At 35.8% G+C, this 19,007-nt stretch overlaps 1 protein-coding gene across 2 annotated transcripts in view; it reads right to left on the bottom strand.

Moving 5' to 3' along the window:
• Positions 1-3,889: 3,889 nt before the first annotated feature.
• The window catches only part of LOC125394325 (amine sulfotransferase-like), a 40,540-nt gene continuing 25,422 nt past the window's right edge, over positions 3,890-19,007 (bottom strand). For both annotated transcript variants that reach the window (XM_087910948.1, XM_087910949.1), the window contains 5 exons: positions 18,221-18,429; positions 14,021-14,147; positions 12,686-12,780; positions 5,952-6,138; positions 3,890-4,419 (listed from right to left, as the gene is read on the bottom strand). In XM_087910948.1, the coding sequence (XP_087767074.1) occupies positions 4,298-4,419; positions 5,952-6,138; positions 12,686-12,780; positions 14,021-14,147; positions 18,221-18,429 (740 nt within the window). In that variant the 3' untranslated portion in view covers positions 3,890-4,297. The remainder of the gene's footprint in view (positions 4,420-5,951; positions 6,139-12,685; positions 12,781-14,020; positions 14,148-18,220; positions 18,430-19,007) is intronic.

The raw sequence follows: 19,007 nt of genomic DNA, 5'->3' as shown, positions 1-19,007 counted from the left end.
ATTGCGGTAAAATAAACATCTGAGAAGGGATAGTAGGCAAGGAATTTCTAGGAACACTGTCTCCTCTGGGAATGGCAAAAATAAGAGATCATGGCCTTCAGGTATATGCAGAAGGTGTGGTAAAGGCTGACATTGGACCAATGAATGAATGCGAACAACAGACAGACAAGGCAACCCAACCATCGGGAAACACCTTAAGTGGCCTTTTGTAGGCCCTAGAGCCAAAAGTGGCCCAGTCATTCCCAGTTACAGTGGTGAACGTGTCTAACCAAGAAAATTTAAAAATCCAATACCTACTGTATAAAACAATACTGGGCTGAATGATAGTTAAATGTGGAGGATGAGTCAAAAAATCCAGTAGAGAGAAGGACTACTACTGCTTTTTAAAGCAAAAGAGACTACGCCCAAGTGGGCTGGTATTTTTAAGGCTGAAGGAGCAGAAAAGCTCCCACAACACCTCCCTCTTTTGTTTAAGTAAGGGAGTTCCAAACTCAACACAAGACTATATACACTAGGAATAGATGTCAAGTATAAGATTAGAATTATGTTCAGCATAAACAATATTAAGCAAGGAAATACGTTAAGCGTTTTAATAAACATTCTATCCTAAGGAGTCTGAGTCTTGTATTGGTAATGGCTTGGCTAGATCATAAGAGGATGGTAAGTAGGACTATCTAATCTTCAACCCCATTGAAAGTCTGAGAAGGGAGATAATATTACTTGATCAGGCAGGGAGTACAATCAAGTAGCTTCCAAAGCAAGCAATATATGACAGAGTCAATAAGCTACCTGAGCAACCACCTAAAGTCTCATTTTGCAATGTTGAAGCAACCAAATTTGGCTATGGCCTAGCATAATTGACAGACCATTTTCAGAGAAAGGAAAATTTTCAAAACCATCTTATCTTGTCTTGGCAAAATTTGACAATTTTGCTTGTCCATTTCTGGATATCATATAACTTGTTAGTAGTTGAGGCATTGTCAGTTTCTTGCCCAAATACCAGTTTTGCCAAGAAGAAAACAAGCTCCAAGGGTCTTTGGTGCTCAACATTCTCTCATGAATATATTGGTGCTGTCAGAAGTAGTCATGTCTCATGTCAACAGCCCCTAAGTTATTTAAATGCCATGTTCCACAGATCCTTGAAGTGATTACAAATTACTTGTCTTGAGAGAATATAATCTCAATGTATCCAAAGAACCTGACTGCATGTACAGCAAGCATGAACATCTATTGACCTACAATAATTAATAATTAATAATTATTAATACCTGTATAACTTAAAGACTAAAACTTCATGTAAGAATATTAAATAGCCTGTAAACAAATGTGCAATAAATGAGGACAATGACCTCAAAATGTTAACAATATATAAGTATCTTGATCAGAGGTAGGATTAATATATAAAGCAATGTGAAAATGCATCCTAAAAGTTGTATCAATATAAAAAATGTCCTAAACAGAGATAATAACATACATATATACAATCTGACATTATGTGTGTGTACATAAATAATGTAAAAAAAGTAACAAATATAATTTGAACTTGTATCAATATACAAAAACTATACCAATACATATTGTCCACGAATAATAGCTCACAAGTATTCACTCTATTACTTGCTATTACTATCCCCCTCATAGTGTTCACCCCAACCCTCTATCTGTATACAAGTAATAATCAACAATCCCTAAACAGTGTTCCTAACCCTATGGACAAACTTTTATGGTATGGGGGTGTCATCTTCTAGAATTGCTTCCCACTGTCATTGTGGTGATGTTGTCATTAATGGGATCCTACAAAATTAAAGTGGTGGTTAAGTTTCAAAATTACTGTCTCGTATAATTGGAGATAATTTCCAAGCAGTCAGTGGGTAGTTTTTTCCCCAAAGTTCTTATTTAAAATTCTGGACAGAATGTCATGAGAAGGTACTCCATGTCAGCATCTGGTACCCCCCCCAAAAAAGAGAAGCAGTCTTTTAATAGCACTATCTGCATCACAATGTCATCTCAACTAGGTAGAGTTGTTGCTGTGTGGCCCCATTTTCTTCCTGGAACCTTCAAAGATTACTGCAGAAAAGGATCTGTAGGAAAATCTATTGTTCATCATGAAAAACTTAAACATCATTCATATAAGCATACATTCAATGAAGAATATGATATAGACAAAAAAGGCACAGAGAAAGTAAAAATTTTTCCTAAAGTCTTTCTTCTGTCCCATACCAGATGGCTCCTGATATGAAACAGAAACTCTGAATGTTCCTTTTAACACCATGCTTAGATTTAGAGAAGTACAGAGCCATTGTACAACTCTAAAAGCAGCTGAATTTGTGTGTGTGTGTGTGTGTGTGTGTGTGTGTGTGTGTGTGAATGTAAGTGTAACCCATACCTGGATTTATAATCCATATTCTGTTTTCTAGATGCTCCTTAGTGGTTAGTTATTTTTCTTCTGTCAGCATTCAAATATCCAGGGTCTCTTGGATTTTTGATGGTGTGTGTTTCTCTGCAAAGATAAGAGCAGAACCCTGCCCCAACCCTATATGGCTATCCTTAGCACCTGTATGGTTGTCACCATTGTGGATGAGCTGTCATTTTTCTGTTTCAAGAGGTTTTCCTTTCAAAGCAAATCTTTATTAATTTTGATGGTATTCATAATTTTTCTTCTATGGAAACAAGAGCGAAACCCCTTCCCCAATGTACTACATCTCCTGGTTTCCATTATGAGGTCAACACATCCTTGAAATATACTCTTTGATTCAATTCAGAAATTTATTTCCATTATCCAATGCCTCTCTGCTGCTGTTGTTTCTTTTCCATTAGTGTTAAGAAAATTCAAGGTTAATAAAACATTATACAATCTACTTCTGGGGATACTTTTTATCCCTTTTGGTTTGTTCAGCATATTCTTAATTGTACACCTGGATCTTTATATAACAGCCTGACCTGTAGGATTATTTGGTATACATGTATTGTGCTTTATATTATAATAATCAAAAACCGTTTCGTTCTTTTTTAGATAAAATGCCAGACCACTGTCTGTATGTATTTGTGCAGGTATACCCATGATGGTCTTAACTTCTAATAAATTTGTGATTACTGAATCAACCTTTTCTTAGCTCAAGGCAGTTCTAGTGTTCTGCACAGGTGATCTGTTGTTCCCACTCTAAGGGCTACACAGATATCAGGAGTCTGGGCTGTTACCTAGGGCCAAGTCACTGTCCAAGGATTGAGTCTCTGTTGGGACCATGTAGATCTGAGTAGTCCGTGCTGCCACCCAGGGCCATGGTGTCGACTGGGCCTAGATTGCTGCCAGGGGTCATGTCTGGGTCTATTACCCTGCCATGCTGTCATTGTGTTGTTTTCCATGATTCCTTTAACCACCAAAAGCAGTGAGGATAGGTGAGGATAGGGCTAGGGAGTTGACCCTGCCCCTTACTGACTGTACCAGTCTGGAGAGCAGGCCCTGGAGCTCCTCAGGGAAGCACAGTAGAGCTGTCCCTCCTTGTGCAGGTGTGGGTGAGCAGACCCTGAAGACTAAGAGTGAGAGAGCTAGCCCCATGATGTGCTGCATAGTGGTGTGGGCAAGGGAAAGATACCCCTTGACCCTCACTCCTCACTGATCAATATAGAACCCAGCTGTGATTGGACCATGGATTCAGATATAGTCCTTTGCAGCAGCCTGGGCTCAGGTGTCACCATGAACCTGGTAGCCAGTACAGGTCATTTAAAATGCCATGGACCCAATAGCAGCATGGCCTTTGACCCCCCATATGATCCTAGGTGTGGGCCCAGATCCTGGGCATCCACATTTAAACCAACACTTGTTTAATCTTTGATTTTAATGTCTTTACTACAAACTGACACTTGTTATATTAATTTTAAAAGGCATAAATGTTTTCATATGACATTTCGCTTTATTTCATACAACACATTTGAACAGTCATTTTGATTCTGAAAACAATCAGTTAAAGTTAAGGTTAAGATTAAATGGATTTTTCGTGTTTACTTGATCCTAAGTTAATTAAAGGTAAAGAAAATGTGAACTATACAAGAATCTCTGAAGGCTACAAGCCATGTTTTATGTTTTCTGTTATACCATTTTTGTGAAAGATACCAATGCTAAAAGCTACTTTTGAAATCAATGTTATGGCCAGCAAATTAAGCATAAGCTAATTATTTCTTTAAAGAATTGAGCTTTATAATTCATAATTAAGTAAGAAGAAGAAATTAATTTTAGTATTACAGTATGGCCTTTGGTTAGTACATTTTTATATGATTAATTCACGTGGTAATTAAAGTTCTACTCCTCATTTATATCCCAGATGAACTTTAAGGGAATGTTTTTCATATTCCTTTCGAATATTCTGTCAAATCTTTCATTCTGATCCACAGTCAAGTGATGCTTCCAGTCTCCAATGGTTCCTAATGGGAGAAGCAGAGAATAGCACCTACGTAAGTAGCAGTATCGGGGCACAGTCCACCCAACTCACTCTACTCCCTTCAGCTCACACTGCACATCACTCTCAGGAGGGCTAGGTTGGCTTTTTCTCCTCTCATCACAGAAACTTCAGAACAGCAACAAAATAAATAGGTATCACTAGCTACTACCATTGAGTTGTAGCCATTGTTAAAAAGAAAAATAAACGCCTTAGAGGTTACAAAAAATATTAGAATTTTAAAAGTACATTTTACTATGTGCCAATCAGTATACTAGGAAAACACTTAGATTTCAAACACAGTATATTTCAAACACAGTCTTTTGAGGTATGTGCTGTTTAGTTTTTCATTTTTAAGCAGGAAAAAAAAATTGAGACCCAGAGGTTTTTAGCAAGTCAAGTCAAGGTGACATAGAGCTTCAGAACAGTTAACATTGTGATTTTCTGAGTAGGAATTGAAAATGATCATTACACTAATTAAAATGAAAATATCCATTTGGTTTTCTTAATAGTCTGAGAGAATGATATTATTATTTGCATTTGGAATGGATGCGAGCTATCATGGGTAAGACATTAAGGCTTGTTGAGGAATAGGATGTGAGAACTGTTGGTAAGTGGCAGAAGAGACAAAATAAAAGATTTCCTGAAAAATATAAAAACCCAACAATATTCAAATATAAGCTAATACTCACAGCAATGATAAGTTAAAAGGGTATCAAGAGGGAAATGTTCATTCTTACCCATATCTCTGGGCATATACTGAGATCATAACAAGTTTATTTCTTGTTTACTTTATTGAATTCATGTCAAATAAAGTTACTAAGACATCGCTCTAATTTTTATGATGAAAAAAATCTCACACACGAGGAAGCAACATTTTCAATTTTGTTTTCAATATAAACAGACAGTAAGTTTACTTGCCCAATATCCTACAAAAATATTAAATAAAATTGTTCTTGTCTAGGCAGTGCGTCACCATGTCTATAATCCTAGCTGTCAGGGAGGGGGTCCAGTAGAGACAGGAGTATTACGAATTTAAGGTAGCCATAGTTTCTTAGACAAAACTGAGAAGCACACATTCTCTCTCTCTCTCTCTCTTTCTCACCCCCTCTCTTTCTCTCAGACACACACACACACACACACACACACACACACACACACACACACCTCCAACAAAACAAAACAAAACAAAAATAAGGCAAGAAATCCCCAACAAAACAATAGCACAAGATGAATTAGAGCCTAGAACAAGACTGCTGACAAACTTTAAAACTTGATTTGTGTGCCTTATAAGGAAAGAAAGCCATATTTATTTACTAAGTGAAATTGCCAACTTTTCAGATTTTTACTAAAACTACTAGAAACCCTTCAGGTTCTTTGTCAATTGCAATGCTTGATGCTTCCAAATGTCATTATCACCTGGAGAAATACTTTAAAAACGCATATTATTTCTTCAAAGTACTCCAGGAACACTCAACAATTTTTTTTTTTTTGCTACTACAGACTAGTAAATTTCACCTTTGCGGAGGAATGTTCCCTCATCGTTTCTTGTCCCAATTTCTTCTCTAATTATATCTTCATAATTTGCTCGCAGGTCAGATTTCATGTTCTGAAACGTAGCTTGTCTTACAACAGCATCTATATCTTCTTCACTCAGTTCTTTCTCCAGAAAACTGCAAATTTTAAGCACTGAGCCCCTGAGGTCCTGAAAAAGTCATGGGTTGAGAAGTAACTGATCTTATAATGGAGGTGTGAGTTACAGCCCAGTGTGTAACATAAACAGCTAGGATTTACTTTTGGAATGTAAAGATTGTTAAACACATGAAAACATCATAGAAACAGGGTAAAAAACTGAAATTATTATTTATTGTCATTGAAACAGAATAAACCATTAATAAAACACGGCTCTTTTGGGACTCTGTAGCCTAAGCTGGCCTGGAATTCAGTGTGTAGTCTATGCTGCTCTCAATGTTAGGATGGTCTTCCTTTCATAACCTCCCATAACGGCTGGGATTAGAGGTAGGAGCTACTACACTGATCTCAATATCTTTGTTAAATAAACAAATCAACAAATGAGCAGAAGAACTCAAGTACATCCTTGTAAAACACCTGTGAATTCAATATTTTTGGCTAGAAACACAGTTGGTTGAGAAGAATGTGGTTATTTTTATCTGATGTCTGCATTCCATCAGATTTTACTACTTCCATTTAACATATTACTGGGAAATAATTGGCAGATAATTTAGTCAAGAAAGAGAAACAGTGTCTAAATTAGAGATGAAGAAGTAAAAAGTTCTCTGTAAGGTGGAAAACAGTATGATCTAATATATAACACAAAAGCTAGGGAAAGCGAAGAATCTGCTACAACAGTGAGATTTTACAAAGCTGTAAGTTATAAAATCAAAATCAGCACACAAATATTAGTTGAATTTATAAATACTAGTGATGAGTAATGGTAAAGTAAGATAAAAATACATGAACTTTAAAACAATAGGATTAAAAAACTTAGGAATAACGTAGAAAAGGTTAGAGACAGGTCCATTGAAACCAACAAAATATTGATGAAAGAAGAAGAAAACAGAAACAAACATGTAGCCTACACTGATGAATTTAAAGACAGTTATTATTTATTTATTTGTTTTTCTGAGACAGGATTTCACTGAAGTTTTGGAGCTTGTCCTGAATCTTAATCTGTAGACCAGGCTGGCCATGAACTCACAGAGATATGCTTGCCACTTCTTCCTGAGTACTGGGAATAAAGTGTGTGCCACCACCGCCAAGCTGAGGAGAGTTATTTTAAAGATGCTATAGAAACCAATCCACAAATTCTATGCAGTCTGCAATAAAATTGCAGTGTTTTTTTTTTGTTTTTGCAAAAAGAAAAAAGAAAAGAAAGGAAGAAAAGAAAATCTATTCAAAATTTGTATGAAATTTAGACACCTCATAGGAGCTAGTTCTCTTCATCCAGCATGTGTGCCTCAATGATGGCAGTTAGCTCATCAGGACTGGCAGCAAACCCCTTTACTGAACTATCTATACCCACAAAGAAGTATGTTAATGTCATGGTGATTATAACAGTGTGGTTATGACTTGAATATAGAAATCAACCAATAGGAGATAATAGAATTTTCAGGAAGTACTCTCTCACTTATAATGGTTAAATGATTTTTGATATGGCTGTTAAGAACATTAAATGGGAAAAGTCATTCATTTCAACAAATGATCTTGGGTAAATCAGATGTCCGTATACAAAAGAACAAAGCTGAATTCTCACCTTAAAATGTATTTCAAACATATGAAAATTGGCCAAATATAAAAGCAAGGGCCTAAACTACAATGCTGTTAGAGAGACTTAAAGGGAATGATTTACCACACAGGATTTCACAGTCATACTTTGAATCTCCCTCTACAAGTACAGAGACACAATGGGATGATTTACATCATAGGATTTCACAGTGGTGTCTGGGATATGTCTCTACAAGTAGAGACAGCCAAAAATAAAAAAAACATTAAATTGATTATACTAAACTTAGTAACTCCTAGGTAAAAAAGGACAGATTCAATGAAATGAAAAGTTTGCCTATAGAATGGGAACAATATATTTGTCATTTATATGATACAGGATTACCCTCAGAAATCAACAACAACAAAACCAACCTAACTAAAACTTTCAATAAATGATTCTCAAAGGGAGTCTAGAACCATCCATTAAACACAGGAGAAAAATGCTCTCTATCACGAGTCATTTGGGAAGTGGAAACCGACAAGAAGTGCACACCACTTGTGTCCTATTATGATGACTATTCCTTAACAAATGACAGAAAATCATAAGTCCTGGTGCTGTTGGGAGAAATATAAAGTTGTTCATTTGCAAAGGGTAACTTATAACGCTTGGTTCATAAAACAAAAGCAGAATCACTGTGTGATCCAGCAACTCTACTCTGCCTTTTACTTCTTATTCCAAACAATTGAAACCAAAATCCCTGAAGTATTTGTACATCCATATTCACAGCATCAGTATGCATAACAGTTAAAATGTAGAATCAAGCCAAACTTAAATAGATTATAGAATATAAATGCAATGGGATATGCAGACAGAGAGAGGGAATTCTGATACATGATGCAATAAGCCTTGATGACATAGAGGACATCACAGTAAGTAAAGTAAGTCAATAAAAATACAGCTGCATATCTCCACTCATGCCAAGTACTAGGCATGAAGAAATTAATACAGGAAGAACATAGTGTGGTGATTTTCAGGAATGAGAGGAGAAAAAAAAGAAGTTAGGGTTTAATAATCCTAAGGTTCAGCTTGCCAAAAAGAATTTGGATAGTGGAAGTGACAAATGGCTACATAACAAGTCATAATGGTGAAATGGCACATTTCAGGTAATGGATTTTAAAATCATAACTAAGAGTGCAATTGGGGCTAATAACCTGAGTAGGAGTATAGTAGTTGTTCATGACAGTTTATTTTACCCAGAGAAGTTGCGACATTCTTCATGATGAAGAAGCACTACCCCTAATTCAAGAATAAAAGTAATAAATAAAACGACACATGAATTACCTTTGTAGATGTAAAAATAAATATTGATTATGAGAAACATGAAATCCCTTTCATATTTAATGAAAGCTGAGCTTTCGAGGAGTCTATATATTAAATAAATAAAACAGAGATGGGTTTGCTTCTGAGCATCAGATGGTTTAGTGCCCTGCTAAGATAACTAGAGTATGTTAGCCTCCATCTTTGTATGTGGTCATTTGTGCAAGGAACTTAGTGTGTTTTGATAAATAAAATAATAGGATCCTAATGCTTAGTGATTTACACTAATGGCTTTGATGCACGACTGACTACAAAACCAAGAGGAGAAATAACATGAAAAACAGAGCGATGCAGCTGAAAGAAAGAGAAAAAAGATAATGGAATTTTGGATGTTGCCAATAATGGAGTTATTGGAAATAATTTTAACATAATATTATATTCAAGGAGGTAAAAGACAAAAATTGAAACTGCCTCAACCCAATACTACCAATGAGAACAAATTAAAAACAGACTATCTTTAATTAATAAAAAGTAAATCTCAGTGAGTAATTTTCGTAGAAACTTCAACTCAGATGAACTCAGCATAGCAAAACTTGGAACTAGGGGTAGGAGCAAATTTAAAACTCAGAAAAGTACAGAATAAAAAGAAAAATATGTTGGCCCCTGTATGAAGAACTTTGCCTGTCTTAGGTAAGGTGCCACACACCTTCAATTCCAAGATTCAAGAGGCAGAAACAGGTGGATCTCTGTAAGTTCAAGGCTAGACTGGTCTAAATAAAAAGTTCTAGACAAACTAGAAATATATACATATTGAGATGCTATCATAATAAAAAATAAAGTTAACAAAATAGAGAGTTTTGTATGTGATACAGTTCATTAGACTCCTGTGACTCTCACGTTCTTTGTGCAGGAAAGTTTTTGAGCAAAAGACAAATTTCCTAAATCCCCCAATTTTCTCTATTCATAATTCTGAGACACATTTTATGAAAGAGCAAACTGCTTTTTATATAAATGTAGGAACACCTCTTTGATTTCCCCCATATTCAGTCTTCAGTGATTATTACACTGAGGCACATAATACAGATGCAATTCTTCACTGCTGACTTCATCCATTTGGAACATACAAAGGAAAAATAAAAACACATGGGAAGGAAAAATTAAGTTCCTCACATCCCAGAAGGATTTTCCATTAAGTAGATTCTGATGTCTTTTTAGGTAAATTAAGATATCTAGATTCTCTTGCTTGTTCGTGTTTACATTTTAAAGGAAAACACACCTGGAAAAGACAAGCACTCAGTTCAAGAAGTTATTTGGACATGAATCATAATTCTGCCATGTATTTAGGGAACTGAAATATGTAGGTTATTTCAGAACTTCTCCAAATGTGTCTCTTCCTAGTAGTAAATCTCATCTTTCCTCCAAACAATGATTTTCCTCATTGATAAGGATGACTTTTTGCTATACCCATAATTCTGTCCCATAAAATGTAATATTTTAACGCAGTCTGCACTCTATCCATTGCTCTGTTCTTGAGAAAGGAAAACAGAAATGTTTCTGTATAGTCATGAAGTTCCTAGGAATAGCACTTCTAATTCAGTGAATAACCAAACTCATCAGAAATGAACTGGTTTATTGTCTTAGTGGGAAAATCAGTGGCGAAGCAAGCATTAAGTTTTAGACAAAAATTACAAAGCTATTTCACAGCAATGGACAAGGAAGACACCAAATTATCTTAACATTGGTGAAAATACAATTACTATATAATATTGGTAGTTTTCTCTCTGTTTAAAAATATTAATTTCAATTATAATTATGGGTATGATGTGTGAGAATAGTCAGTGGGTAAATTCTCGTCTTTAACTGGTCTACTAACATTTACCATTTTCAGTTTTAAACTCATGATAGGGAATGATATTCCAAAGATACTAATTTTGATCCATTGCTGTGGGATTTTTTTTATAACTCTTAAAGTCTCCTCACTACTTTAGGATTACGGAAATAATCATGATCATGACCCACAGATCTTGTGCAGTCCTGACTTCGGTCTCACATACTAGTTTCTTGTCCCCCGTCCCACACCTTTTATGTTCAAGTCTTTTCCTTACTTGGTTCTAAGTACTGTATTGCTTCACATAAACTTCTATCTTGTACTTTGCTTTTTAGCCATTTTCATTTTGTTAATTTGCATATATTAACTTGTGAATTCCATGTTACTTTTACCTCCAGAGAAGCAATTATCTTCAATTATACCAGAAACCTTTATATGAATACTGACATTTTATTTGGCACTTCTTTAATAACTACACTTACTAGTCTAAAATCTCTACAAGTTTAAAAGTTGTAGTTTGTAGGTGTGTGTGTGTGTGTGTGTGTGTGTGCGTGTGTGTGTGTGCATGCATGTGCTTATGCAATGTGTTTGCTGCAAGATGGAAGCTAGTGCTATGGTTCATGGGTGGAGGTCAGTAGACAAATTTATGGAGTTTTTTATGGCCTTCCATCTTTATGAAGTTTGTGAGGGTTTAATTTGTTTTGTCAGGCACACACTGGAAATCCCTTTACTCACTTTGCCCTGTCACCAGTCAAGATAAGCTTATGGATTTTTTACTTTGAGTGTTTGCTTTTTGACTATTTGCCTTTAAGTCCTTGTTTACTTTTCTTTTGCAGTCTGTCACAGAGAAGCCATTAACTTATTTTCCATCAATCAATATGTAAATAAGTACCAGAATGTGGTGAACTTTAACTCTTTTTTATTTACATAGTATATTAAGATACTATTTAATTTTGATCAATCAAAAATTATTCTATAGATTCATCTTAAATATCCACCAAGATTATTTTTTAAAAGAGGGAGAACTTGTTCCATCAATCAAATTATAGTCTATGGCTCTAATTGTTCACATTTTATAGTAGCTACATGCCTCTCTGCTGTTTTCTGGCCTTTAGTAGTGAGCTGTAGCCTCCCTGAGTATATAGTCAAAGGAAATGAAGTCAGCATTTTAAACCTTACTGTAATCTGGTGTTCTTGCATCCATCTTCAACCAAAATACATGTGCTCGGCCTAGTGTCCACCAACAGATGAAAGAGTAAAGAATTTATGATATATGTCATATACCATATATAAAATAAATTATCATTCAGAAGTAAAAATTAAATGAAATTTTGTGATCTGCAGTAAAATGTATGAAGTTAAGAACATCAGGTAAAGTTAATAAGCCAGACAATGAGACAAATTCCTTGTGTTCTCTTATATGTTGAAACTAAAATGTCAACCTTAAAGTAGAATTGTGTTTAGCAGTAATTGGGGAGGGTCTAAGGGGTGAGAAAGGAATGACAATGCCAGAAGCATGGCAAGATAAGATCAATGCACACACTATTCATTTGTAAGAATATAACATCAAATACCACTAATGGATGTAATTAATATGTGATATAAAAGTTTTTAATTATGAAAGCCGTTGATGCTGTGAAGCTTTGGGATTGCCTTTGAAACAGGTTGTTACATGAGAAGGGAATCATTAAGATGAGTTTACATAGAGAAGAGAGTACAGAGAATATCCAGTGAATAGGCAGAGGGTGGACATTAGGGATCATCTCAAACAAAAAGCCCAAAGAAGAATTAATGTATGAAGATAACTGGGAGAATGTATTTTCAACCAAGAGAATAACTGTGTAAAAGAAATAATTTACAAATACAACTACCTCATCTTACCTTCTTCATGTCTTCATAGCTCAGGAACATAATATTGAAGTCATGTCTGTGTTCATACCAGCCTCTTATGTGGTCAAACCAATTGCTTCCTACCACTGGGAAGAAAAGTAACAAGTGAGAATGCCAAGCTGTGTGTCCATGTAGTGGACAACAAACTCTGTGCCTCCTTTTCTGGTTTTGAATTTTTAGAAATAAAATGGAGGGCCTGCAATGAACATCCATATCCCTATTTAAAATGTTTAGTGGTTTGGGGGAACAATTACCTGACAATCATAGAAACTTGCCTCTGTAATGTTATTACAGGAGTAGGAAAGAAGCAATGGAGAAATAAATGGACTGAGGATGCAGTCGGCTTTAAGGCACACTGTTTTGTGTTCCTACTTCTCCACAAAGGGCATAAGTCTCTGTTTCTCCTCTTGTTCACTGTCTGCAGTGGTACAGAATCCTAATATCATCTTACAAGCAAGTGAAATTTTCATTCCAAATGTGATGTGCTGTGAAATAATGCTCTTGTACCCTGTAAAGATTTGTCACTTGTATTGGTTTAATCAAATGCTGATTGACCAGTATCCAAGCAGGAAGTATAGGTGGGGTGACCAGACAAAGAGAATTCTGGGAAGAGGAAAGACAGAGACAATCATCTTCCAGAGGAAGCAAGATGAAAATGCTACACTCAGAAAAAGTACCAAGTCAAGTAGTTAAATATATAGAAGAATTGTGGGTTAACTTAAGTTGTAAGTTAATAATAAACCTGAGCTAATAGGCCAAAAAATTATATATAATTGACATAAGCCTCTGTGATTCTTTGGGACTGAATGACTGCGGGTCCATGAGGGACATAAACTTCTATCTACAGTAATAAGCCTCTGGCCTTAATTAATCCACCTATGTAGTAGAATGAACAATTTCACAGCTGCAGTATAAAGCTATACACAGGCTCAGCCAAAACATACAACAACTCTCAACATTTCCTCTGCCAGAATAGATTATTTTACCTTTGCCACTAATTGGAAAGAATTGATAGAAGATCTTCAAACCAAAATAGTTCCTACATGACATGCCTTCCTAATCCTGACAATCCTCAAATGATGCATAAAGTTAGAAAATCCAGTTAATAGTGCATAGAGTTGACATGCGATTGTCCCTAGAGATAAATTGTTTGTGGTTTTTTTTTTGTCTGTTATTGTTTTTCTTGTTCCAGTATTTTTTTCTTGTTCCTTTCAAAAAAAAGTCCTGTTCCATTTCTTTAAATCATGTTCTATAAGTCTGAGAATTTGGTTTACTGACACCTTTTGTGTAATTCATTTGTGTATGGGTCAATGAATTAATACTTACCTCTTCCATCTAGGAATTCTTGCATAAACATTTCCACAGTATCTGAGGCTTCAAGTATAATCATCAAATTTGAAAAATGAAAGTAGGAGATCATAACATCTTTAGGATTTCTGTAGATATAAAGAATCTGTAGGAAGAATTATGTAATTATTTCTTTAATAAAATCTTGGATATGCTTATGTTTTTAAATACAATTTTATACTATTCAATTATAATAAGCATAATTATTTCTTCTAGTCTTTGAGCTGTAAAAAGTGAAATAGTTATTATTCATATTTTGGTATTACAAAGAGCACTGTAATAAACAAACTTTCTCTATGGCATTTAATGTTTAATAATGTAGTTCAAAAGTAGGTCAAGACCATGATGAATATACGCACTGAAACAGTCTGCCTGAGCTAATGGGAACTCACCAACTCCAACCGGACATGGAAGGACCAAACATAGGCCCAAACTAGACCTGCTGAATGTGGGGCAGTGTGTGGGACCACTGGCAGTGGCATCAGGATATATCCTTACTGCTTGTACTGACTTTTAGGGAAACTATTCTCTTTGGATAGATACCTTGCTCAGTCTAGATATAGTAGGGAGGGCCTTGGACCTTCCCCAAAGCAATGTGCCTAGCCCTCTCTAAAGAGTAGATTGGGGTGGTAAAAGTATAGGGGGGTATGTGGGGGGAAAGGTAGGAGAAGAGGAAGAGAAAACTTGGATTGGTATGTATAATGAAAAAAGATAGCTTGTTTTCTTTTTTTAAAAAAGTAAAAATTAAACTAAATTTAAAAAGAATGTAGTTCAGTTCTCAAAAAGCATATTATTTGTAATGTTCATAAATACTGAACATTAATTTGCCTTATATAATCAAAATATATTATATAAAATTTTTAATTAAAAATTGAAAAGTAAAATTAATTACCCATTAGGGTTCATTGATAGATATTATGTGGTAGCAGAGAAGATAAATCTGAAAACAAAAACTAATAATCATATTGATATATCTAGTAATCTATGATCTTCAAATAAAAATGAGCTTTTCCTTCATATCTTTCAGAAAAATAACATAAATATGAATTAAGAGCATAAACATGTTAAAAACTCACACATAGAAACAATAATCTGTGGGTTTCTGTCCACAACATTAGCACCTGCGTATCTGGACAGAAGGAGGAGCTCATGCCAGCTTTGGCTGCAAGAAATACTCTCATAAGGGAAATAAAGTAAGGCAGTGAGGAAAATAATAAGAAAGAAAAGCCAAAACCCAGAGAACATTTCTCTAGGCTTAAACTAAGGAAAAATTTCTCAAATGTTAATTTATTTAAAAGAAAAATCAGATGGGTCCCTTCGACTCCACCTGCACCAGGAAGAACAGGTGAGTATCTGATATCTTGTCTGGAAAGCCCTGCTCTCTAGGTCCTAAACCCGCACTTCCGGTATCCACAGAACCCCCAGCAATCAGGTAGCAGCTCTCTCTCCCATCTACCATCCCCTGCTGTAGGACTCACTGGCCCCACCTACACATGGAGGGACAGCAACTCCTGGAGCCACAGGCCCAAAATGCACCCAGAGGAAGAGGACAGAATTGCACCTGGAGGAAGAGCAACCACCAGAGCTACAGAACCCATTTGTACCAATTGGAGAAAAAAAATGGGTAGATAACAGTGTAACAATACATGAATACATACGACAACATAAAGAACAACATGGCATCACCAGAAATGGGTGGTTCTACAACAACAAAGTCTGAGCATCCCAACACACAGATGAAGCAGAATAAAATGACATTAAATATAACTTTATGAAAATGATGGAGGCCCTTAAAGAGGAAATGAAATGTTCCCTTTAGAAAATGGAAGAAAAAGAAAAAAAAAACAGTGGAAGAAATCAATAAATCCTTTAAAGACAGTCAAGAGTACCATGAAAAAAAAAACATTCGAACAATGAAGGAAGCAGTTCAAATAGAGGCAATAAATAAAATACAAATTGAGGTCCCCATCGAGCACTGGGACCTAAGGGGAAGGTTGAATGGTGGAGGGGAGAGGCAAAGAGGAGAACAGAGAAAAATGTAGAGCTCAATAAAAATCAATAAAAAACCACAAACTGAGGAAATTCTGCATGTGGAAAAACAGGGTAAATGAACAGGAACTGTAGATGCAAGCATAACCAATAGAATGGAAGACATGGAAGAAAGAATCTCAGGCATTGAAGATACAATAGAGGAAATTGATTCTTCAGTCAAAGACAATGTTAAAACCATCAGATTCTTAGTGAGAAACGTCCAGGAAATCTGGGACACTATGAAACAACCAAACCTAACAATAATAGGAATAGAAGAAGGAGAAGAATACCAGCTCAAAGGCATAGAAAATATTCAAAAAATCATAAAAACTTTTCCAGCCTAAAGAAGGAAATGCCTATGAAAGTACAAAAGCATACAGAGTACCAAATATATTAGACCCTCAAAAATATATTCTTAAAATATATTAATCAAAACACTAAACATACAGAATAAAAAAAGTATACCAAGACTTTCAAGGGAATATAGGTCAAGTAACATAAAACAATATACCTTAAAGAATTACACCAAACTTCTCAACAGAAATTCTGAAAGCAAGGAGGTCCTTGGCAGTTGTTATGCAGAGAATAAGAGATCATGGATTCCAGCCACACTACTATACCAAGCAAACCTCTCAGTCATCACAGATAGAGAAAAAAAAGATATTCCATGACAAAACCAGATTTAAACAATACCTAGCCACATGTTCAGCCCTACAGAAAGTACTAGAAGAAAAACTTTAACCAAAGAAATCTAACTGTACCCACAAAAAACACAGGTGACAGGTAACCTCATATCAGCAAGGCCCAAAGAAAGGAAGCACACAAAAACTCCTACCACCACCAAAACCAAATAGGATAGCAATTAACAATCACTGGTCATTAATATCTATGGTCTCAATTCACTTATGAAAAGAGACAGGCTATCAGAATGAATACAAAAACAGGACCCACCAATCTTCTTTATAAAAGAAACACACCTCAACCTCAAAGACAGTGATTCCCTCAAAGTAAGGGTTAGGAAGAAATATTCCAAGCAAACTGACCAAAGAAACAAGTGGGTGTAACTATCCTAATATCTAACAAAATAGATATTATACAAAAATTATTCAAAAGAGATGGAGAAGGACACTTAGCTCATGTCAGGCTAGTGGGAGTTCAGGGATTATGGACTGACAGGTAGGGAACCTGCATGGGACTGAACTAGAACCTCTACATGTGGGTGACAGTTATGTGGCTTGATCTGTTGAAGGGGTCCCTGGCAGTCGCACCAGGACCTATCCCAGGTGCATGAATCAGCTTTTAGGAGTCCATTCCTTATAATGGGATACCTTACTCAGCCTTGATATCAGGGATAGTGGCTTGTTCCTGCCTCTAGTTAGTATTCCAGACCTTGTTGATTTCTGAAGGAAGACCTTACTCCCTCTGAGAAGTGGATGGGGAATGAGAATGGGATAGGTGAAGGGCAGGGAAAGAGGATAGAGGGGGTACTGCGGCTGGTATATAAGGATGAAAAGTAATTTTTAAATAAAAATATAAAAAATAACAAAAAATAAATCAGTTTGATAACACTAAAATTAAGAATGTTGCTGATAAAAACATACATGAGAAAAGCAATGAGGATGTGCTAAAATAGATTAATTTCTAGAAGTGATAGAAACAAACTGACCAGAAGAATGTAATAAAATATTGGGCTATTGATAGACTCTTTTCAAACAATAAAAAATAATGATGGCCATTAAACATCCAACATGGAAACTCCCATTATGAGGATGAGGATGCAAATTAACATACAATTGAGACACCTTTTCCCAGCTGTCGTGTTGATAAACATCTAAAAGTCTGATATGTCAAGTTACTAGGGAAACATTAATAAATCATTTATTACACATTTCTGCAAAAAGTAACAAATCCACTTTCTTCAGAAATACTGCACCACCTTTGTAAGTGGAGTACTCTGGTCACTGTGGCTGTGCAGTTCTACTCATGGGTATGGTTTCTATGAAAGCTGGTGGGAGAGTACCAGGAGACACACTCAAAAATGTTCATAGCAGCTGCACCACAGTGGCAAAACATTGGAATAGACTAAATATTCAATACTTAGAGAAGGTGTTTCATGGGTACAGAAAGTCAATAAGCTCTATGACATACTTTGACTTTTTTGTTCTTTAAAACTTTTGGCACTAAATAATACGGGAGGTGGGAAGAAAAGATACGAGGTGATGGCATTTTGGTAAAGTCCACATTACGTATATTGTACTCAAAGAATGGTGCTCTGTCCATTGTTTGGAGGTTTTCAGTGTTGTTCCTATGTCCCTCAAAATAAATCAGACTGAGGATCTGTTGTGTCCAGATGGTACCTGTAAGAACAAATAACAATTCTGTCTTCAATGCTGAAGTAGGTTTTAATAATGAATACCAACAGTAATGTCATCCATGCTACAAATAATTTGGAGCTCTCTTTCCCTTTAGCACCCTAGTCATGCTTGGACGTGCCAGCTTTTCATTCACCATTGTCTGTTTTGAACAAATGGTGTGGGAGAATTGTCTGTATTCTGTCAATCGTGTTTTAAATAAACGCTGATTAGCCAGGCAGAAAGTAAAGGCAGGACGATGAGAACAGGAGTATTCTGGGAAGCAGGAAGCTCCCTTGGCATTCCTGCCCAGATCACAGAGAAGCAAGATGTAACCTGCTCGCTGGAAAAGGTACTGAGCCATGTGGCTAACATAGATGAGAATAATGGGTTAGTATAGGCTACAAGAGCTAAAAAGAAGATTGAGCTAATGGGCCAATCGGTTTTATAACTTTTGGAGTTCTCTCTGTGATTTTCTTTGGGACTAGACGGTTATGGGGTACCAGGCGGGACAGATACCCCAACAAGAAAGCCAGCCCTCCATGTTACAAACAATCAAGTCGGTGAGGCTTAATTCTATAACT

Source organism: Myodes glareolus, chromosome 1 (genome assembly GCF_982192425.1).
Source record: "Myodes glareolus chromosome 1, mMyoGla1.1, whole genome shotgun sequence".
NCBI classification, from domain to species: domain Eukaryota; kingdom Metazoa; phylum Chordata; class Mammalia; order Rodentia; family Cricetidae; genus Myodes; species Myodes glareolus.
This window is presented reverse-complemented; position numbering and strand designations above follow the sequence as displayed.